Here is a 24,396-nt window from a genome sequence, read left to right on the forward strand (position 1 = left end):
TATTTTTTAATCATTAAAAAATAAATTAAATATATTTTAATTACATCAAAATTTAAGGTATAACTAATAAGGGTATAACTAACTTAATTATTTGTTGCTTGTACACTTTAATAAATTAATCTATAAATATATATTATAAGAAATCAATAGATATTATTTTTAATATTTTTAGATAACAATAATGATGATCAAAATCGCTCTATTATAAAATAGTATTTATAATAAAAGTAAAATAAAAAAATCAAGAAATATTATTAAAATAGATTAATAATTTATTATTATACTTTTCTTATAACGAGATGAAACTTTGATTTTTCATTAATTTAATGTTAATATAGAATATAATTCATTTTATCATAAAATAAAGTCATTTTGAAATGAATTAACACTTTTTATTAGTGTGCGATAACATACATGTCTTATAAAATAAAAAATTATAATTTATAAATAATATAAAATAATTTTTTTATTAAATTAGTAAAATAAAAATTATACATTTAAATAAATTAAAGTAAGGTCAATAAAAAAGCTTTATTTTTTCATAAATAATTGATAAAAATATAATAAATGTATTAAACAAATAGATTATATATTTTTAAAAATTATATTTTATTTTTTAAGCTAATAAATGGAAGATTTTTTTTTGTGTATGAACATACAATAAGAGAGGAAGTTTATTTTAGGTTAAAGGAAAAAAAGATAATTTTATTTTTTTTTAATTGCTCTTTTAATAATAATATAATAATAATACATAATACATAAAAGGTCGAGATTATCCTCCTTGATGGGCCATATTCCATAGATTGAGAAGGGTAAACCTGTCATTATATGCTTGAAAACTATTTAAAGGAGTTGAATAAGAAAAGAAAATTGCATGTCCCTCTGACTGCAGTGTCTAGCAGATGTCATCACTGGATCATTCAATCGAAGCAAAGGAAGAGCAAAATGGTAAGAATGACAAAATTGTCAGCTAATTTAGTTACACAAAAAGGGATAAATTTGTACTTTTACTGTTTCGTAGGAATAGTAAAATGTTTGTTTTAATAATATATATAATAATAATTGAAAAAAAAAATATAGACTAGATTTATCATGTAGATAAAAAAATATAATATATAATATTGAAACATAAATTTTATATAATTTAAGTAAATTTTTATATTATAAATGTTGTGAAAATAAATAAATAAAATATATGAATTTTTCATAAAATTTAAGCTTAATTTATCATAAAATATAGTATACATCAAATAAAATATAACTAAATATAAAATGCATATTAATAAACGCTATAATTCATGTATAATATATTTTTTTAAAAATTTTTTTATAAAAATATATAAATTTATTTTTATATTTTATATTCATATACATAAATTTATTTAATTTAATTCAAAAAATAATTTTATTAATTAAAATTAATAAAATTCTTATATAAAATTTTAATTAAAAATAAATATAAAATAAAATTTATTTTTAAATAAAAAATTTAATTAATAATTTAAAAATATTAAATATTTATATTAAATTATAATTATATTTAAAATTTTTATTTATAAATTTAATAAAATTTTAAATATTATATTATAATTTACCATTAACTTTTCGAATACAATTCCCTTTGCTCGTTCAAAATTAGGGATTATAAATACAAACGTAAATTAAGAGAGCATTTGGCACTTTTTGACGGTTGCCCCTAAAAATGCCAATAATTTCTCGCGTTTGCTTTGCCCACAATCAAATTTATAGCGGGAAGAGCAGAAACGGTGCGTTTTGCGCGTAAATTAGCCTATCTCCTTACCCAGTGGTCGAACTCAGTTTCTCCTAATTTCTTCAAAAACCCCTCCAAAACCCTAACACAAGCTTCTCAAAATCAGTAACCGGCACTCTAACCCTTCCCCTCGCAATGCCCCGTGTCGCGTCCGGCTCTGGCGGAGGTGGCGCGTCAGATTCAATCACCGGTGCGTTGGTCCCCTTTTTGCCGGACTCTCAGGATGCTGTAGTTTACCCGCTTCTTCACGGCCTAAAGCCCCCAATTTCCCGTGTATCTATCTCTTGGGCTCGAGGTAACACCTTACGAGTCTCAGTTTTTCGGTCATCGCCCGCAGAATCCGACTCCGATGAAGATGTTGGGGGAAAAGTGATGGAGGTGAGGCCAGGCGGCAACGTAGATGGACAGCTCAGTGACGCGCAATGGCGGAGGGTCGCTTACGGTTCCGTCTCTCCTTTCGCGCTTCTGCAGAGTCGCAGGAACTCGGCTTTGAGCGTGTCCAAAATGGGATTAAGTCCATCCCCATATCATCTTGAGTGGTAATTGATTTGTAATTTTTTTTATAATTTAAAAATTTCGCTTTGCACTGTAGAATTACTTTTGTTGCTTAAGCAAAACTCGCATGAGATCATGATACTAATTATGTAACAATTGAGTTTTGTATTTTATTTTTTTTCTATCGGTTAAAATGTGGAAAATCAGGTGGGAGTACGTAAGTGAGTACAGCAAGGACGTAAGTTCGCTTCTTGGTAATCCAAAGTCTTCTGCCGGTCCAGTGATTGAAGATCCAAAGGAAGTTTTAAAGGTTAATATATGATTCAAATGTTTTCCTGAAGCAAGGTTCTTTTTCTAGTTTAAAATCAGTTCCTGTATAACTATGTAAATTATTTTATGTAGAAAGTTGAGGAACCAACTTGTTTAAAGGCTGCATGGGATCTGATGGAGATGTTTTATGCAGACAAGCTGTCCCAAGCATGGCTGCCTGAGCGTCTCGTCGATTGGTTGGCTGTAATGATTTTCATATCTTTTATTTGCTCAATTCTGGCAATTATATTTTCTGGGACCCCTCCTAATACTTCTGTTATTCTTATGGTTTTTCTTAACTGCAGGATTATGATAGCCTCCTATCAGATACACAGGCAACTGTCTATTTGAAACTCATGGAGTTTCAAGGACGACTGGTCACATTACTGGTTTGACTATGTCCTGCTTTTTTAAATTCTGGTGTCTATATGCACCTTTTTATTAGAAACAAAAGAGAAAACGAAAGTTTAACCATCTTTCAGCTAGATGGCCTGACTTTTTTGACTTGCCTGCTGAAGTTTATGATAAAGCTGCTACTATAACAGTTAAATTCCTGTTTTCTTTATGCTTTATAATTGATTTTTATGTCATATTATGAGTAAGGTGATGAATTGTATATTTCTAAGTGTAATTTTTTTTTTTCTGGACTCTGGAATCTGGATTGAATGAACTTTTCCTTGTCTTTGCTGTTTTGATTATCTAATATTTAGTTGGTTTCTGTCAGTTATCTGGAAATGTTGGCTTTTCGGGTGCATGTTTGAGTTTCTGCATTAAAAAGTTGGTCTTGTTGAAATTTGGCCAGAATGATAAAATCCCATCGTTTCCTAAATTTGTGTTTTTTGCGATTAATGTGCTATTTATGGGTTAATAGAGATTTTTTTTTGTCATTTTATGGCATTAATGACCATTTTCCTGTTTATTAATGTTTCTGGTCATTAAGTTATTATCCTTATCCATAAATATTGTTTGGAGTTCTTTATGATTGTGGAACTTTTAATTTGTTAAATGAAGGTCATTGAGGATGATTCTAGATACTGGGAGGTGATATCTTCAGCCTTAGCAGTTGGTTGGCTAGAGATTGCTGTAAGTAGTTTTCGGTCTGGACTTTGCTGTAGATATTGAGTGTTACATTACATTTTCAATGATGAAAAATTGAGAAATGCTTATTTTGGAATGCATACAATTAAATTGAACTCAATAATTTTCACTTGTAGGTGAAAATGTTGCGATTGCATGGATCTTATCAATTGGATCAGCTTGGCAGTAGAGAGGTTAGTAGGAATTAAATAACAAAAAATTGAATATATGTGATACAGTTAAGAAAAAAATTCTTTTACTTGTTAGTGTGCAACTTATTTGTATGCTTTTTAGACTATCACATTGTAATGGATGTTGTAGTACTAAACCTATGTTTGGCTTGTATAATTGTGCAAGTTGGCAACTTGATAGAAACCTCTCTTCTTGATTAAATTTACTTGGCATGCATTTACTCGACATTATGTGGCCATGTTTGCTGCATTGAATCTTACATCTTGTTTGTTTTCTGTGTTCTTGAACAGACAGAGAATGGCCTTGTAGAGGCTGTTGCAGTTCTTATTTCAAAGATGCCACGCTTGCGTCCAGAATTAGGAGCTGGAAAATTGGGTGAATGCTTCAAAACCAAGCCCGATTTTATGAAGGTACTTTGAATCTTTGGATAAAAAGTGGTCATAGAATTCCTATAATCATTTTGTCTTTGTGTTTTTCCTTGAACTTTCTGCTTTTATACTTTTGTGCACCATTCTTTCAATAACCTAGGCATGGGAGAGATGGCGAGCACAAGTAACTAAGTTGGAGTCCAGTGCATTCTGGCTTCAGTGTGATCACCTTCAGACTCGAGAGGGCTTGAAAAATATGCTTCAGATCATGTTGGGAAATGCTAGCATTCTCTCAACTGCAACCTGTAATTGGATGGAGCTGTATATATCTCACATTCTATACATAAGGCCATTCACTGTTGTAAGTGCCTAACTAGTCTCCTTGATGGATTTTCAGATTTACTTGAGATTAGTAATTTTTGTAACATTGAGTTCTTGGTTTTGCAGTTTTATGTTATAAAAAAAATGTGTTAGTGAAACTGAAATTCCCATTTAATGGCTTTTCTGGGTTCAGGGTTTAGAAAGCATGTACAGCCTAGCTCAGAAATGCATTCAGTTGAAACCAATGACCATTCCACATAAGTTGATGCGGCTTATTGTAGGAATTCTTGGGGAAAATACAGAGGTGTGCTATGTGGCTCAGACACTGCAGTGCAAATTCCCTATTATTTTACTCTTTAATTTTTCCCTCAATATAACTCATTGGGATTTTTCAAATGCTGCAGGTTATATTAGCAGAATGCTCAAGAGATTTTGGCACTTGGTAAGCTGTTTTATTATCTTGTTCTAACCTCATTTTAAATTGAATTCAGGTTCTTGATCTTTTTATTTAAAAAATCCCACTAGAGAACTCTTTTAAATCTAGAAAATAAGAAATTGGTAGGCCGAGTAAAGCTAGGAAATGCCTTTTTTTTTGGGCTGTGTGTGTATGGAGTGTAACTTTTTATGACTTTGCAGGATGGCAGCTCATGCCATAGAGTTTTTGACTGCTGGGAGTGATCAAGCGGAAGTTCTTTTACATGAGGAGCGTGATAACTTGGGGGGAATCAACATAGAGGAACTCCATCGACTTATTTATGCTCAAGTTCTATCTTCTCATATCTTGACTTGGCAAGTAAGTCCAAATTCCTTGAATAAAGATTTATAATAGTAACTTCATTTCAAAGATGGTAGATCATTTTAGAGTTGGAATTATTATCAGGTTTATTGTGTGTGCGTGTGTGTGTGTATGTATATATATAATTTTTTTTTTTCATATTTTAGCTTATGTTGGTTATTCAACTTGTAGAAAGAGATGATTCTCCTTGATTTCAATTAATCTGTACATGAGTATATATATATACAATTGATTTCTATAATTGTATTCTACTAATTAGGAAGAAATCCTAAATAGGAATACAGAATACAGAATATACAGAGAAATAATATATTCAGAGCTTTTGTGAAAATATCTCTTAACTGCTCTCCAGTTTTGATTTGTCCTGTTGAAATGATCTATTGTTGAATCTTTTCACGAATAAAGTGACAATCAATCTCAATATGTTTGGTCCGCTCATGAAACACAGGATTAGAAGTAATATGGAGAGCAGCTTGATTATCACACCACAATTTCACAGGTAGGGAGTTCTTAAAACCTATCTCATTTAGTAATTGAAGTATCCACATTGCCTCACATACTGATTGTGCCATGGCTCTATATTCCGATTCAGCACTAGATCGAGAAACTATACTTTGTTTCTTGCTTCTCTAAGATACCAAATTTCCTCCAACAAAAATGCAATATCTAGTAGTTGATCTCCTGTCAACCTTAGATTCAGCTCAGTCAGTATCTGAAAAACATTCAAATGCCTATGATTATCAGGTAACAAACCTCTTCCTGGAGCGCTCTTCAGATAACACAAGATTTGTTCCAAGGCTTCCCAATAAGCAATAGTTGGGAAAGACATAAACTGACTTACCACACTAACGACATAAGCAATATCAGGACGAGTGACTGTAAGGTAGTTCAATTTTCCTACCAATCTCCTGTATATCTTTGGATCTTCAAACAACTCACTATCCCCTGCTAACAGTTGTAAATTTGGAGTCATTGGTGCACTGCAAGGTTTAACACCTAATTTCCCTATCTCTGTCAATAAATCGAGGACATATTTTCTTTGAGATAAGAAAATATCCTTCTTACTTCTCATAACTTCAATACCATGTAGAAAAAGATGATTCTCCTTGATTTCAATTAGTCTGTACATGGGTATATATATACAATTGATTCCTATAATTGTGTTCTACTAATTAGGAAGAAATTCTAAATAAGAAATTCTAAATAGGAATACAGAATATAGAATATACAGAGAAATAATATAGTGATCGACTTTCCATAACACAACTTGACATTTGTATTGACAAAAATAATATATTGTATGTTTGACATATTAGTCTTAGTCTTATTTAAAAGAGAAGCCTTATTAAACAAGATTAATACTATTTAGGTTTGAACTTCAAGTAGAGAAAAAATAAGTAGTGATTGTTTTGACATTTCAAATGGTAATTTTTAGTTATTTATTTTAGTGAATTAGGTTATTGTAGAAGAGGCTGGATTGCAAATAGATACTGATGTTTTGGGAGCCATCAATCATGATAGAACACCATGGCAGTTTATTGATTTTATACAAAATAAGAATTGACTTTTTAAATAACAAAGAAAGTCAAATGCTCTTCTTTTCATAATGTCCTTTGTACTAGGAAATGCTCCATTTCAGAGTCTACCGTCTATTGCCTGTGATAGGATTTCTGAAATTCTTTCTTGCACATTGAAAAGGTGTTATTTTCTTAGATATGAAGCATTGAAGATGATATGGTTTATGTTGCCCCAAAAGTGGTAGCGTGTTTTCTCTGTCTACCTAAAGTTTTTCTTAGTCTCTCATCAAGTATCCTGAGTATCATGTTTTACAGGTGATGGTTGGAGGTTTTTTCTTAGTGAAGTCCTTGAGTCTGAATCTTTTGCTTCTCTCCATTTCGATTTTAGAGTTCTTAAGTTATAAGGGCGAGGTTGGTAGAAGAGCCTTTACGGTTAGTGTTTTTCTTTTCAGTGTGCTCTGATGGAACAGCTATCAAATTGCATTAATGAGTTGTGTAATAAAACTAATCGTATGTCCTGGGAGGATGTCACTCTAGAGTTAAATGATGATGACCAATAGCTAGTGTTGTAGCTAGTATAAAATTAGTAGGGAAACTCTTATCAAAAAAATCAGTTCAAGTTACCCATATAAAAAATGTCTTGAATAAAGTATGGAACTTGACATTTGATTTCAAAGTAAAACCCATTCTCGCATCTCGTAACACTTTCTTATTTACTTTTGCTCATAAGAGAGATAAAATTAGGGTTTTGAAAGGGGTTCTATGGTCTATGAGCATTAACTTCTTATTTTGCAACAATGGTCTCCAGAGTAGAAGATTGAGGAACTAGATTTCTCAACATTCCCTTTTTGGGTACAAATCCATGGTTTGTCTCTTAACCAAATGACACAATAGAATGTTTTTCAGATTGGGAAGATTTTTAATAAGCTGTCAGAAGTGGACTTTGCAGTGGATCAAGAAGTGTCCATTTGCGTATTCGAGTAGAGCTTGATGTGAATAAACCTCTTGTGGGAAGTTTTATTGCCAAGAAGAGTAATGGTTTATTGGAGAGAGTTCGCTTTCGGTACGAGAGACCTCCTGATGTTTGTTATATGTGTAATTATTGAGGCATCAGATTCAATTTTGTCCTAATGTGGCAAAAGTGGCCTGGTCGGAAATAGAGGAAAGCGTCAAGAATATGGCCTATGGATGAGGGCGGAGATATGGCATTTCGATCATCGTCGCCAAAGCCGATGGGGATACGCTTCCAAGTGGGATGAGGGGGCAGGGAGACCTGGTGAAGTTTCAAATCAGGAAGTGCGTGTTGATCACTCCCCAACATCTCTCTCTTTTTCGAAGGATGGACAAGCACAATCAGTTAGTCAATCAAGTCTTATCACATGTTCTATTCCCCACATCGAGCCCATGAACATAACCGCCAATTATACAAATCCTATCAATTTCGCTGCACAAGGAGACCGTCTCACATCAGGTTATGATTCACCAAACCCAACATAAAAGTTCTCTCCAAGCATTCTTACTCTGGAAAGAACTGAGACAACTAGTAAGTTTATCTTTTCTCAACCTTCGATTGGGTCTATAGCAGAGGGTTCAACGGCATCTTTGAAAAAAATCCTCTATCAATTATATCCCCATCAAAAAAAGGAAAGGAGGGTCAAATTGCAGTTAACAAACCCAATCCATGACCCTATATTCCAACATTATCTAGCTTATCTTGGGTTGAAATAATTGGCAAGCCCATAAAGCTGTCTGAAAGCAACCCAGTGTTAAGCCATAATCCTCTTAAGTCCTTGTATAGTGGGCCAGAGTGAATCAGAGAGTTTACCGGTTCCAAAAGTATCTTCTCATTAGAATCCTAGTAGTTCTTCTTGCATGAAGACTAAGAAAATGTTCATACCTAAATTGAAATACTTAGCTCGCAGAAAAAGTATGAGCATGCAGCAGGAAGTAGTATAGGATGCTCTCAATTTTAAAACAATGGAAGACAATAGTGGAGATGGTGACAACAATAGTGGGTTTTCAATTTCTAAGGCGTCGGTGGCTGGCCTTCAGCCACCAGAGAAGCCATGACTCTATTAAGCTGGAATTGTCAGGGAGCCGGGCAACCCTTGACAATGAGAACATTGAGAGATTTAATCTCCAAGAATAATCCCAAAGTAGTTTTCTTAATGGAAACAAAAAAAAAAGGAAGCTCTTTTTGGAAAGGTGGAGAAGCAGGTATGGTTTTAGTCATTCCTTTTATGTGGATCTGTTTGGGCTATTAGGGGGTCTGGCTTTGTGGTGGCATGGGAATGTTCCTCTTCAAATTGTAAATGCAACGAAGAATTGGATTCATATTGCTTTTAATAAGAACCCAATGTGGTTGGCAACTTTTGTTTGTGGTCCTCCTGAAGTGAATGATCGTGTAGCCTTCATAAATGAGTTGAAGTGTATGGGAAGAAATAGGGGAGAACCATGGCTTATTCTAGGAGATTTTAATATCTGCAGTAATTCTATAGATAAATGGGGATGGCACAGTATTCACCATCCAAGTGCAGAAGCTTTCCATGATCTTCTATTTAAAGAGGCCCTTGGTGAACTTGATTTTCATGGAAATAGATTTACCTGGTACAATAAGCAGCATGGTCACAATTGTATTATGGAGAGCATTGACAAGGCAGTGGTTAGTCCAGAATGGAGGTCTCTGTTTCTCTTCTCTCAGTTGTTCCATGAAAAATTAATTGCCTCTAATCACAGGCCTTTAATCCTGACTTTTCATGATAGCCCAAGGAAACCTCCAAGGCAATTTGTCTTTGACTTAAGATGGCCGACATCAAGTAATTGTGAAGATGTTATCAGTCGAGCCTAGTCAGATTTTATTTCTGGAAGTTCTTTACAAGCAAAATTGAGTCAATGTTGATAGGTGTTAGTGGATTGGAGCAAACAAGAATTTGGGAATTCTAGACAAAGAATTTATGAGTTATCTAATCATCTTGATGCTCTTCAGTCATCAGTGAATGGGTCAATATCTCAAGATGAGATTTTGTAAAATCCTAGTTGAAGCAGCAATGTCAGTTGGAACAGATTTTATGGTATCAAAAAGCTTGGGTTGATTGGTTGTTGTTTGGTGATAAAAACACCCGTTTCTATCATGCCCATGTTTCTAGTCGAAGGCAAAGAAATCAAATCATTAAAATTAAAAATGCTAATGGGGTCTGGTTGCATCGGGATGATGAGATTAAAGCAGAAGCTCGCTCGTATTTTTCCTCTCTATTCTCAGCAGATCAGGTATCTCTCTCAACTAAATTCCTATATATTATTCCCTCTCTGTTATCGAAGCATATGAATAAAGAATTATGTAAACTGGTGTCTGAGGATGAAGTTAAAGAAGCAGTTTTTTCTTTTAGGGGCTTACAAAGCCTCAAGTTTGGACGGTTATCAGGGTGTATTCTATCAAAAATACTGGAGAATAGTTAAAAATGAGGTGGTGTCTATGTTGAGGGATTTTTTCCATTATGATTTTTTTCCTCCACGGTTGAACTCCATTATTATAACGTCAATTTCGAAAACTTTGAATCCTCAATCTTTTGCTGATTTTCAACCAACAAGCCTGTGTAATTTCTTACAAAGCGGTTTCCAAAATCCTTGCTAATCGTTTGAGGCCCTGGCTAAATGACATTATTTCTCCTCTGCAGTCTGCATTTGTGCCTAATCGGAGCATTCAAGATAATATCTTGGTGGCCCACGAAGCTTTTGTTGCGTTGAGAAGGCATCAGAAAGGGAACCAGTGTGCTATGGCTATCAAAGTTGACATCCATAAGGCGTACGACAGTGTCTCTTGTATTCATCATTGTATATCTTCGGTGGAGCATGCTATTCGGATCAACGGAGACATTTCTAGTTTTTCCCATCTGGGCAGAGGTATCCATCAAGGTGATCGTATATCACCATACCGTTGTCTTCTAGTTTCGGATGTGTTATCTCGAATGTTGGATCATGCAGTTAATGGGAATGTTATTTCAGGGTTTAAGATCAATAGAAGATGTCCAACTTTGACCCATTTGCTGTTTGTAGATGATACGATCCTTTTTGGATGTGCCTCTCGGTCGGAAGCTTAACATCTTAAGAGGATTTTGGATGATTATAGTCAATGTTCAGGGTAGCGTATTAATCTTTAAAAATCAGATTTTACTTTCAGTGGTAACACGCCTGATTCAGTGAAGCAAGCTGTGGAATCTGTTCTCCATATACCTAATTCGTGTATGCTTTCCAAATATTTGGGTATTCCTCTTTCCTGGGGTCGGTCAAAATCTCAAGCATTGAATTTTCTCAAGGATTGAGTTAGAGCTAAGCTGTTTTGTTGGAAGGCTAAGTTTCTAACCATGGCAGGGCGAGAAATTCTCATTAAGGCTGTAATACATGCCATTCGAGCCTACATCATGTCAGTTTTCAAGCTTCCCAGTGGTTATTCGTGACCTCCATCAGTTGGCTTCTAAATTTTGGTGGCAACATTCTCTAGATAAATCCAACATCCACTGATTAGGCTGGCATAAGTTATCCAGAAGAAAAAAGGATGGTGGAATTGGTTTTTGAGATTTGATGCTATTTAATGATGCTTTATTAGCCAAGCAAGCTTGGAGGATGTTAAAAAATCCTGATGCTCTGAGTTAAGGTAATTAAAGGGATCTATTATCCCTTCACGGACTTTATGAGTGCCAATCTAGGATCTCATCCATTGTGGGGTTGGTCCAGTCTTATCCAAGGAAGAGAAGCTGCCAGAGATGGTTTCTGAGATGGCATGTTTCATCTCCTCATTTCTTATTGTGTGGGAGGAGCCTTGGATTCCATCTCTCCCTGGTTTTAAAATTGCAAGTCCTCGACCACGGGATAACCCTATTGTTTACATAGCTGATTTAATTACAGTAAGGAATTAGTGGGATATTAACATTCTTAGGCCTTCTTTTTCACTTGCTGAATGTCGGGAAATTCTTAAAATCCCCCTTGGAGGCTGTCATAGAGATCCTGTTATGATTTGGCATCATTCTTGTATGGGCATCCCTTTTATCGAAGCCGTTTATAACAGACTTAAATTTAATCAGCAAGATCGCATTTCAACAGCCCATCCTTCTTCCTCCTGAGATCACCTTCCTCAGTTTTGGCAAAAATTATGGTCTCTATTCATTCCCTAGAAGGTGAAACTGTTCTTGTGGAGGCCTTGCAATAATGCTTTAAAGGCCAACTTGTATAGTAGAAAATGTTCAGATTCCCCATTGTGCCCAGTCTGCAGTAGCCAAGTGGAGACTGTGGAACACTGTCTTTTATTCTGTGCCCATGCTAGAGCTACTTGGTTTGGTTTTTCACTAGGTCTTCAACCAAGTAAGATTGGTTTCTCATCATTCTCTTTTTGGTGGCTCGGTTTAGGGGAATTAGTGCATCTGAATTCTTATAATATTCTAATTTCAGTGGCCATGACTTGCTAATATATTTGGAAGTCTAGAAAATGCATCAGTCTTTGATTCTCACCACCCAGATCGTGTTTCTACTATTACAAAAGCTAAGAATGCTGTTGATGAGCTGTTTTTCTTGGTGGCCCTGCATCATCCCTCATTGCCAAATCAACAGTTTCCTGTGTTCTCTGCATGGCGTCCCCCTGACCAAAATTGTGTCAAAATTAATCTTGATGCCTCTTTTGTTAGAACCTCTGGAAGAGCAGGTATTGGTGTTGTAGTTCGTAACTCAGCAGGAATTGATGGATATGTAGCTTCTCTTTTTTGTTCCTCTTCTCTGGTGGCAGAAGCCCAAGGTCTTCGGGCTGCATTATGTTTAGCTAGAAATTGAGGATGGTCTCATATTTCTTTTGAATCAGATTATCTCCAGTTGACAGCTTGTCTAACTTTCCCTTTAGATCCTATTCCCTGGGAGATAGAAGCAGTAGTTCATGATATTAAAAGTCTTTTATTTCTTCATCCTTATTGGTCTGTCAAATTCATCCCTAGAACAGCTAATGGATGTGCTCACTGGGTAGCTGGTAAAGTGAGGACTGATTCTTTACCTTTGAGTTGGCTTTCGAATCCTCCTACCCATTTAGCTAATCTATTGGTTACTGATAGGATGTACCCTTTATCTTCATGAATGAATATCTCTTTTCTGGTTAAAAAATGATATGGTTTTGTGCTATTATTCAATATGTCGTTTATGCTCTCTGTTTTGACATTTTTACCCTTATTAAATGCTTCTCATTTTTTTGCCAAGAATAATTTATTCTTTCCTTTTATTGACTAGCAGATTTCACTCATCCTGATTCTTTTGTGTCTGCAGATTGCTCCAATTTATTTGATATCTTGTATGAAGCAGGGAATGGGATTATTGGAGATTTTATTGTACAGGCAGCCTGTTCAACATAATCAATTACTGGTTAAGGTAACCAGCAATTGATTCATCTTTAGTTTCAGCCTTCTATTCTTGTTGTCATTTTGCCTTTCTTAACTCAATCATGTTGAATTGTTATTTTCATTATTTTTTTTTTAAACTCATGCAGAATTTGGAGATTTGCCGTCTTTATGAACTTGACAGTGTCAGCTCAAACATTATGAAGGTACATGTAATCTTTGAAGGCATGATATACCTTGTTGACATATGAACACCAAAAAAAATTCATGGAATTTGATTCTCGTGGTTTTGAGATTACCCTGGAACTTGTTTATTTATGTACAGTTGCATTAACAAAGTCAATTTCTCTGGAGAATTTCAAGATGTCAAATGCATTGTATTTATGTTGATAACTTAACATTAATGCATAGATTGCTGGAGTATACCATTGGAAACATGGTAGGAAAGGTTATGGCGTTTTTTGGCTTCAACAAGCTCGGGATGAAGTTTGTCTTAACAGAATTGCTCAGCAGCTGTTTAATTCTGTTGGAAAGTCAATCTCCGATGAAAGTTTCAAGGTTTTTTTCCCCCTCATTTTTGTCCATTCAATTAAGTAGTCTATGTGTTATTCAAAGTTCCTTTCAAGTGCCACTTCTTACTTATTTTGCAAAGTTAATAACCTTTTAAATCTTTTAAATTGATTTAATTCCTTGTCCATACAGCAATGGGAAGGTTTAATTGAATTGCTGGGTTCAGAATCCAAGCCTGCTGGGGGTCTTGAGTTCCTGCACAAGTATGGATTTTTCCAATTAAGCCATGATTATTGCTATCTGTTTTTTTTTTTTTTTTTACCAGTTTTGTGTTCTCATTCTTTCCTTAATTCTGACATTAGTTGCATCACAGGTATAGGGATTTTAAGAGGTCTCTTAAGCAGGTTAATGATGGAAAAATTACAGATGCTACTCAGCAAGCTGTGGAATCACTAATGTCGGTATGCACAGTGGACAAGCTCTGTATCGAATAGCTGTAGTACCATGCTCATAACTAATCTGTGATTCCTAAGATCTTGGAGCTAGCCAAGACATAGCCTTGCAACTCCTCGTTGAATATTTAGTTTTTTGTACAAGCACTGTAATTTTTATAATTTTTAAAACATGAGTTCCTGTTATACACAGGATTTTTATGTGGCAAGAAAACCTTTATATTATTAATATTTCTTATTAGGTTTAATTTCTGAATGATTTCTGCTTTGTGAATACGCAGCTTATGAAAAACACTTCTACACCTCAACGTTTCTGGCTGCCAATTCTTTATGATTCGGTGAGCTGCTCTTTTATCTCAAAAAGTCAGTAATGATTTTGCTGTTTATTTTGTTTTTGTGCAACGGAACTACTTATTTGGCTATGAGCCAGACCTTTTCTATTTGAATTCTAATTGTAGAGAGGTATTGTTGGTAGGGAAAGGTATAGAAAAGTACCATGCGGCTTTTCCGTTTTAGATGAGGGCTTGTGGATTCACGCAGTTAGCATTTAGCTGACAAAACAACTAACACCATTAGAAATGCTGACGCTACACAATAGAAAAACAAATTTTTTTTTCCTGACTTGTCAGTACGTGGGTCACACTAAATTAAAAATTTTTTATTACTTATAAAAATTAATTAAAAATTTTTGTTTTATTTACTTTGAGATCCCCATATATTTCCATTATTTATAAGTTCATCCTTGTATTTTAACAGTTTGGTTCCTGAATATTGTAATTATTTACAAGTTGGTCCCTTAATATTATCATTATTTACAAATTGGTCCTTGTATCTCTCTCTTTCTCTCTCTCAAAAACCCTAACCAAAGCCTCTTGTGCCTTGGACACATCAACCTCCTCCTTCCCACCAACATCCCCATTAATCCACAATCACATTTTGAATTGGATTATGGGCAATATTTCACAATCAAGCTAACACTTTGATTCACAATCAAACTGACAATTTGAAAACAATCACATTTTGGGCAATAAATAATAATTGTAATAATCCTCCACAACATGGAGTTTGAATGGCAATCTTAGTGAGCTCACAAAAACCAATCTCCTCCCTATTGACTTGAGCAGGTACCAAAGAACCGATGTGCTCAGGGAAAATTTGAAGGGAGATGAGAGCTCTGAGATCTCAAGGAGATTGGCGGCTTCATAGAGGTTGTCCATGGCTACACACTTGGCGCATTTAAGTAGTAGGCCGAGGAGTCTGAGAATAGTAGGCTCCACGCAATCTTCCTCGCCAATAGTCTTGTCTCCTGAGACAATAATCTCACTAGAGAAGTTAGTTTGTTTGGCAGAAGGGTGGTCGGCGTTGCCTAAGGCATCCCTGCCTGCCTACCCGTTTTCTGTTGACGCGATTCATCTTCAGGAAGTAGAATTGTTTGAGTTAGAACTAGAATTGTTTGGTGATTGAGGCACTAAGCTTTGAAGCATGACCAGAGAGAGAGAGAGAGAGAGAGAGAGGAGAGAGAGAGAATCAATTTTGGGGAAGAATTAGGATAAGAGGAATTGGGTTAGGGATTAAGGGCAAATCTATTTTGTGGAAGAATTAATGGGGTTAGTTTTTTCGTATTGTGGGATTTGGGGGAAAGGAGATTTCATTTTTTTTTTGTGGGACTGACAGAAAAATCAATTTTTTAATGTGTCAAATCAGCATTTGTAATGGTATTAGTTATTTTATCACTTCAAGTCCTAATGGCATGAAAATATATGCCCTCATCTGCAATGAAAAAACCACAGGTCTTGAGTGGTAGAAGTGCGAAGTCATATGACACTTTTTTGTATTTTCCCCATGTTGATACCTTCGATAATTTTTCTCTGCAGTTGAAACTGCTTTACTGGCAGGAGCGACCTTTATTGAATGCGTCTCAAACAAACCTCTTGTTGAATAAACTGCAAGAGTTGTCGATGGCAAGGCTGCACCCAGACTTCATTGAAGCTGACTTGCCACCCCAGGCCTTGAGCTCTGTTAGACTAGCTCTTGCCACAAATCTTGGACGTGCCATCCTAGAAGAATCATGATCCTCTGCTTGACATTGTTTGAGGCCATTATTGTTCAGTACCATGCCTGAGTTTCCCTTTTATCCCTGTTCACAGAGCATTGGCAGCCACAATCATCCTGGTAAAACTAGTATTTCGCAAATTCTGGGACTTGGACAACATCTTTATGTTGTATATTCACACAGTTGATTGTTCCATGACAAACCGTTGATTATGTTATTATAGAACAGCAACAACTTGTAGAAGTTGCTAAGGTTTAGCTTGAGATTTTATTATACCTGTGTTTGACATTGCTTTAAAATTACAGTAATTATTCGTTTGGCTGAGGCTTCTTGTTGGCAGAAACATGGAGATGCCTGTTAGAGGATTTAGAGAATGTGATCAGCTAGGGTTGATATATCTTCCAGTTTTTGTTTTTGGGGTTTTTTTTTTTTTTTTCCTGAAAATTAAGCAGTTAACATGTTCATTTTGCTGTTAATTGTCATGGGTTTCCTGAGCATTTTAGTGTTGTAGATTGCGAGTGACATATCAGTAACACTAGTAGATTAAACTAAAAATACTAAAGTCAATATTTGAATTCTAGGCAAACTTTCTTCACACTGCTCAGATATGGTTTGCTCTTTGCTTTGGACTCTACTGAGTATCTCGATTGTTTTACAAGTAGTGATTGGAGTTGTGGTCTTGACAATAGAAGATCCACTAATGGCTTCGCTACCACTAATGGCTTCGCTATCTATTCGGGCAAGTCCCATGCAATTCACGTTTGCCAAATCAAGTGAGAGTGAATATAATGCCATTTCTAACACAACTCCAGAAGTGTTACGGATTCGATCTCTACTTTCTGGGCTTGGTTTTCTTCGCCTTGTTGTGGTGTGATAATATTGGCCTTATTCATAAAAATCGAAAGGCCTTGTTGCCATTTGTGGGTGGGCCAGTAAGGTTTGATTGAGGTTCCATGTGGGGCGTGTTTAGGACAGAGCCTTCGGACTTTCATATCAGTTGTAGATGTGTATGTGTGTGTGAGTTTATAGGTATGTGCTGAGATTCTTTTCAGTCAACAATTGCCTGGATGTGGGTGTTGGTATAGTAATTCTTATACTCCCATGTGTGTGTTTCAATATACTGTCAAAAAAAAGTATATAAAACTTGATTATTACTTTGTGCAAGAAGTATCTAGCATATATTTTAAGAGTTGAAAAAAAAAAAAAACTGAGACCTAACCATGAACTTGTAAGTAGCCATATAATTAGGGCTTATTTGGTATTACTGTTAAAACTATTGTTGAGAAATTTTTTTTTAAATATATTAGTTATAGAATATTAAAAAAATAAAAATTAAATTTGATAAGTTTTAGATATAAAAACACTAAAAATATAAAGTAATTTTTTCCAAATTAGTTTTTTCAATTGTATTTAAAATTGTGCTTTGATTTAGAAAAATAATTTTGACCTCTAAAATTCAATATCAAATAGATACTTGGCGTTATTGGGCAATGGTTATTAGCTGCTTTAGTAACTGTCACTAGTTAGTAATTGTTACTAGTTGTTAGTTATTAGATATTAACTGCTAGTGATTAATTATTTATATAGTAATTTAAAGTAAAAATGTTTGGTAAAAATAATCGTTAGATTAGTCGTTAAATGTAAAATAATATTATCCTATTGATATTAGTTAAAACGCTTTGATAAGTTTTTATGAATCACTCAACTTAGAAATAATATTTTGATTAGGTAGGGTCAAAACACTGAACGTAACAAGGCCTTAATCACCAATATTGTAATAGCATCATAGAACAAATTATACTCATTGTTCGCTTGTAAATAACTCACAAAAGATTGCTCCAAGGATTATTTAGAGAGAGGACCTTCAAATGACAGCCCCGAACATCCATTTTCATTAAAGTTGCACTCCTTTGTCGTTCTTCATACCCACACACTCATAGAGACTCACACAGACATCTTTACGTTATCTTATCTTCGAAGTGTTTAATCCACAATTTTAATTAGGGGTCTCACTCTTGTGATACGGATAAAACATTTATAATTCTGTTTCAAGGCTAAACTTTTTAAATTGAGAAACAGTTAACATAGACATTAATTTGTTAACTGAATTTAAATTTAAAGACTAAATTATTTCTAAAAATAAACCCGAGTATCTTGTGAATTTTGCAACATCTCAATGACTTATTGTAATTTACTTTTTAATGTAAAACAATGATTAGTAGAAATAACTTATTTTTTAAATAAAAATAATTCAATCCTATTAAATTCTTTCTAAACACGCTTATATTCTCTTCTCAGGTCAATAAATCAAACAAAATCATCTGTGATGTATGTAAAATAATTAATTTTATTTCGTTAAATAGAGAAACATTATTTATGATACAAGGTGTATATATATACATATATACAACAGAATGTGGCTATACTATACAGCAATATAATGCAGTAAGTAGAGAATAGACAAAAAAAAAAAAAAAATAATAATAAATAAAATAAAATGGAAATCTGGTGAACTCTAAAAATTGAATAAATAATATTGGATCTTCACCTACGTTCTTCAACAAGTAAAGCTTGGGAGGTCTCACGCCCACCTCTTTGTTTTTCCTGCAATCCAATTCTGAATCTTGTTAGCCAAGACACTTGTAATGTACCATACACATTCACTGCTACTACCCCCAAGGAACCCACCGGCCCAACCAACCTCTGGATCATCATTGCTAAATATGGCTACAACTATGGGAGTTTTCTGCATATGCAGTTCCCATGCAAGAAGTGGCTTGCCTCAGTAGTATGCACAGTGCCTCAAATTTGTTACAGTTTCTTAGGCAAATTATAAGTTTTCTTGAGGAACTTTGTTGCTACTTCATCATTCCGGTAACACAACACACGAAGGAGTGTGTTTGGCTCAGTAGGGTTCCACTCTCCCGAAGTTGGAGGCAATGGAAGTCTAGACCTGGCAGAAGAGCCATATGCCTCCAATGTTACACGTCTGAATCGCTCGATGAGGCTCTCTGTATCAGTTCGATAAAGAGGAAGAATGCCTCTTGCTGTAACCGAGAACTTATCTATCAACTCAGCAGGCAAGCCATCCCCATTGGCCCAGAATAGATCTTTGAGGGATTTGAAATCATCCTCTATTATTTCAGAATCCTGACGGGTGAAAGCACGGGAGGGGCCTCCGGCAAGCAAAACAAGCAAGAATCCATCGAAAGAAGCTCTCATTATGTCAGTAACAACCTGAGTTCGAACTCTTTCATGCATGGTATCTGATATAATGATCAAGTTCCGCTCAAGCTCCTGAAGAAAAGGATTAATTCCAGAAGATGATGGCTCCCCAGCATACAAACCATTCCACAAAACATGACTCGAATCATGAAAAACAATTTTATAAGCCAGTGCCTCACTAAGTTGTTGAACTCCTTCCACGCAAGCAGAAGTTGTGAGTTCAAACTTCCTTGCCAACCCATTTGAAAAGTCTTCTGCATGAGCTGATTCAGAGTTCCTTAGATGAGTTATTATCTTCTTCTCCAAAACATCCAACTCCATTCGGATTCGATGCAATGTGTTTATACGCATACACAGCTGGAGCATCCCAAGAGAATTATGCCCATTCATTGTTGCAACCTGCGAACTCTTATTCTGAAGATTTGGTGACTTCTCTTTCTTTTTCCACACACCTTGAAACTTTGATCCTGTTGTGCATCTGGTTAACGCTGGCATCATTGGTACATATGTGTTCCGCGATCCTATAAATTAGATTGAAAGAATTCAACTATTAGAAACCCAAAAATCTGAAGCCAGGGATTAATTAATTGAGCTTTCCAAAGATTTACCACAGCCAGATTTTGCCTTAGTTGCATAATATTGAAGACATCTATCCAAGCCAGCCATCAAATCAGGTAGCAATGCTGGATGCATTGGTATTGGTAGCTGAAAATATGCATCCAAAGTTTCATCAATAATTCTTAGGACTTCAACAGCAGATGGAGCAAATCCTTCTTGATTTGCTTGTGGATTCCAGACCTATAAATATTGTGCCAAGCCAGTTAGCTCAAGAAAAGCAAATAATAAAATCTTATGAGAAAAGCATCTAAGAAATTGGAGGAAGTAATATCCAGATGGCTCCTTAGAAGAAATATAACAATTAGGGCTTGTGAAACATGAACACATGGGCAAATGTTTGCATGAATCTATTTTAATGTTGAAACCAAGTCCCATTAATGTCATCACAGAATTCCAACTGAATCATCCAATCAAATACAATATGGAGTTGTAGTTCCCATTTTTTTCAGCTCTCCTTATACATAAGTTCAGAATTTGTATTTTGACAGGCTAACTTTGCAATAGCATAATGGATTTAACTTTCATGAGGGAAATCTAGTAACATCACTAGAAATGTTAACAATATCAATAATCAATATCAAATTCAACAATAAAACTTACAAAATAATGAAATTATTGATTTTAATAGCAAATCAAACCATAATCTATCAAAAGAACCAATGAATCCAAAACTGCATAGAAGGTGCATACCTCTTGTTGCAAATTTCTATCGACCCAGTCCTTAAGTCTATCTACTCTTGCTTTGATCCATGCTTTTACTTGATTGGCAATTGCAGCTTCAGCTTCAAATGGAGGCATTTCACGTATTATTGCCTTTCCACCATCATCACTATCCACTGAATCTTCGACAGCAATTTGCACAAGATCTTTCTCCAGTTTATCTGCAGCTCTCAGCACTTGCACAGCATCTGGTGTTAATTCCATTATGCCACATATGAAATGTTTTAGTTCATTTCCATAGCAAGCATGCAGTGTGGCCACAGCCACACTAGCTGCAAAAGGGTGCCATCTCTTTAGTATTGGACTAAAGAGTTGCTTCTCATTAAGTGCCAGCTCACCAACATCCTTTGCAAGGATTGCGAGAACAGGAAGAGGATTGGGCTGATTTTTTGATGCTCTTCTGCTTGAGTCTGCTTTCTCCAGTGTCTATTTCACAACAAATCAAACAACAGTTGTAACCAACCACAAATTGTTATGAAGAAATAGGCATTCATTGATTAATTTTATAACCCACCACTTTGCATATGCGTGTGTGCATGTGTACATGTGCATTCGCATAATGATAATAGTCATTGCAAGGGTAGGACTTTTAAGTAACTTAGGCTGATCTTGGATGCATCTCATCAGTGTCAAAACTAGGACATAGTGAAGTAAATTAATCATCAATCTACTAAAGGCTTAGTTCCAGCTATATGAGGTTTCACTTGGTTCAAACTTGAACTGGGCTTTTGAAATGCTGTACTAGGGCGGCCTCCTCACGGCTCAGATACCCATATTAAGAAAGCATGCTTCCACATTTGGACATGAATGGGGACATCCAAAATTGAAAGACAAGATTAGATTCCACAGCCCTCAAAAGAAATCTCCTAAAAATTGGTAGATGATATGAGTTTGGGTTTACTATATATATATATATATATATATATATATATATATATGATGTTCATTTTATTTTTATGTTTCTAAAGCAACACCTCACAGTCTCACACAAATAATGAAACATGGGCTGCAAAATAGATAAAAGACAAAACGAAACCACAGTGCTGTAACAGATATCTCCTCTCTTCATACACCAAATAATATTGGTGTATGGACCAAGTACACAACAATTTGAATGCACATTGTATATTATGAGCCCCACTCTTAACACACAAATGCCAAAAAAGACAGCAGGAGGTATCATGTTAGATGCCAGTGCCACTGAGAATAATTGCTGTCAGAAGTCAAATCTATTAGATCATCATGTTGATAGGAAAGACTTGCCTGAGCAAAAACACTGCGCAGTGATGACCTGATGTAGGTGTCAATCGTACTTCGAGCTACATCAACTTCACCTTTCCTCTTTCTGCGATACTCATTAGATATATCCTCAACCAAAATCTTGGCTGCTGACACCCCAAGAGAAACAATGCTCTGCATGGCCTCAATATTTCCACTATCAAATGTTTCGTGATATGCAAGGAGCCTTTTCTCTGACCAACCCAATATACAACTCAATGTAGAACTCAAAACCTTGGAGTATTGTGGATCCTTTGTCGTCTTAGCATCTTTAGCAACTTCAGCCAGCTGACCATCAGCAGCATCAAGTAGGCCTGTTTCCACTTGGCCAGTTGCAACAAACCGGTGAAATAAAACCCATGTAAAGCAGATGTTGTGGAGCATTTGATTCATTCCAAGGACAGTCCAAGTTTTCTTTATGTGCTCCATAAGTTCGTCAACTTCCTCTATTATAGATGTTTCATCATTAACATCAAAGCATGCTTCTAAAAGCATTTCATAGAGGCGGAGGTTCAATGGAATACCATCAGCCCAGTGGCATATCTCAGAAAAAGAGCCATCAGATCTACTAGCAACAGACATAACAGCACTACGAAGCACTTGCATTGATTCACTGTTCTTTCCAGTTTCTATAGGCCTGTCCAAAGCTCCATTAATAATTTGCCGTAGCCGCTGTGAAGTAGGATTTGATTTTTCAAGTGGCACGCGTGGATGCATAAGAAGTCCAGCCTCAAGAACTTTCACAGTTCTCTTCTGCCATGTCTCATATTCTAGTTGATCAGTAAAATCTGAAAGCTTAAGCTGCTGTAATAGCTCTAGCGGGAGAACAACCGACTCTATTCGCCTTCCAACCTGCGATGAGCATGTTAGTAGGAGGATAACAGTTTGAAAGGAAACCACCACAACCCAGAGAGACAGTAAAACCCATCAGCATCCCGGGCCAATATATAATAGTTAAAAGGATAGTTTAATTTTATAAGTAATGGAAGTTTAAGTTGGAATATTGTGGTAGGATAAAATTCAAAGGCCACTCCAAAAACTGTATGCCAGACCATTAAATTCAGACGAACAGAGAATAGACCATGGAATAAATAAATAGCCCAAAACAATATATAGAGACCACGCAGAGAATATGAAAAAAAAGATTCTCCAAAGTAAATGCATAAACCAACTTCAAAGCAAAGACAAACGAAAAATCCCATTTCAATAAATTGACAAAAAAAACATTCTGATCATTCAGCTTCCACAAAATTCAAAATTTCGAAATTGGTCAGTAGAAAGATTCAGTGTAAATTAAAAATGGTAAAAAAGGCAGAAATTTGCATTAATAGAATTATGGTTTCCCCCGACACAAATTGACGAATCATGATCCACATATCAATCTGCAATATTCAGAAAACAATTGAGTGTTTACTAAAATCAACATACTATTGCAACAATAGCACCGTTATTGAAAAACAAACTAAAAATTCCAAAAATCGAGTTAAATGCGCGCGCGCGCGCGCGAAATGAACTCTAAATTGAGCTAACCTGACCAGCAGCAATCCTCACAAGAGCTTTCCTAATCCTCGAATCTGTAGTTTCCAACACCCGCATTTGGCTCCTCATCAACTCTCCAACAGTCAAAGACCGCCGGGACTTCCCCTGGCCCGAGCCCGGACCCGAACCGGGGCTCTTCTTGGAACCGGAGCCTGGCGATTTCAAACCAAAGGCCTTTTTCATTTTACTGGCAGCGGCGGAATTGAGCGAGCGCTGCAACGCTGGCGAGTTAGGCGAGTGATGGTGAGTCGACAAGTCGGAGCTGGATGAGTTGGAGATGTAGGTGAGAGGCTTGCCAGCCGAGGTACGGGATACGGCGACGAAGATCTCGTAGGCGGTGGCTCGGAGGTCGGAATCGTTGAGCTGGGTAGAGAGTTGGCCGAGTGGAGAGTCGAGATCGGAGGCGATTAGTTTAGAAGACATTGTTGGTGGCGGTTGTAGCAGCGGTGGAGTTTACTCTCTCTTGGAATGGCCTAATGAGAGGTCTCTCAAAAGAGAAGCCATGAGACAGAGAGAGAGAGAGCCAAGATGATGGACTAGAGAGAGACGAGCTTTTTTTTTTTTTTTTCTTTTCCCTCTTCTCTTTCCCGTTAAGAAAATGGTGAATTCCGGTAAATTTCTCATCTTATATACTGTTTTTAATAGAATTTTATTTAAATTTAATTATTTAAAATTTATAAAATTCAAAACTTTTAAATTTTTTTATTAGATTTTTAATGGATCAATAATTATAAAGCTAAGTAATAAAATATTTTTGGTTATGAAATATCAAAATATTAGTTTTTAA

General features: G+C 35.6%; 2 protein-coding genes across 2 annotated transcripts; one reads left to right on the forward strand and one right to left on the reverse strand.

Moving 5' to 3' along the window:
• Positions 1–1,773: 1,773 nt before the first annotated feature.
• LOC110639786 (nuclear pore complex protein NUP85) lies at positions 1,774–16,553 on the forward strand. Its single transcript, XM_021790863.2, has 18 exons — positions 1,774–2,310; positions 2,474–2,576; positions 2,669–2,779; positions 2,881–2,964; positions 3,587–3,658; positions 3,790–3,846; positions 4,135–4,254; positions 4,373–4,573; positions 4,727–4,837; positions 4,938–4,975; positions 5,170–5,326; positions 13,144–13,245; positions 13,364–13,420; positions 13,626–13,772; positions 13,917–13,987; positions 14,098–14,185; positions 14,458–14,514; positions 16,051–16,553. The coding sequence occupies exons 1-18, from the start codon at positions 1,907–1,909 to the stop codon at positions 16,246–16,248; spliced, it is 2,178 nt and encodes a 725-aa protein (XP_021646555.2). The 5' UTR covers positions 1,774–1,906; the 3' UTR covers positions 16,249–16,553.
• Positions 16,554–18,660: 2,107 nt separating this feature from the next.
• Positions 18,661–24,162, reverse strand: LOC110639788 (protein unc-13 homolog). The gene is made up of 5 exons (XM_058142341.1): positions 23,601–24,162; positions 22,056–22,922; positions 20,763–21,218; positions 20,063–20,252; positions 18,661–19,975 (listed from the first exon to the last, which is right to left on the reverse strand). The coding sequence occupies exons 1-5, from the start codon at positions 24,030–24,032 to the stop codon at positions 19,041–19,043; spliced, it is 2,880 nt and encodes a 959-aa protein (XP_057998324.1). The 5' UTR covers positions 24,033–24,162; the 3' UTR covers positions 18,661–19,040.
• Positions 24,163–24,396: the final 234 nt, after the last annotated feature.

This window comes from Hevea brasiliensis, unplaced genomic scaffold (genome assembly GCF_030052815.1).
Source record: "Hevea brasiliensis isolate MT/VB/25A 57/8 unplaced genomic scaffold, ASM3005281v1 Scaf43, whole genome shotgun sequence".
Taxonomy (NCBI): Eukaryota; Viridiplantae; Streptophyta; class Magnoliopsida; order Malpighiales; family Euphorbiaceae; genus Hevea; species Hevea brasiliensis.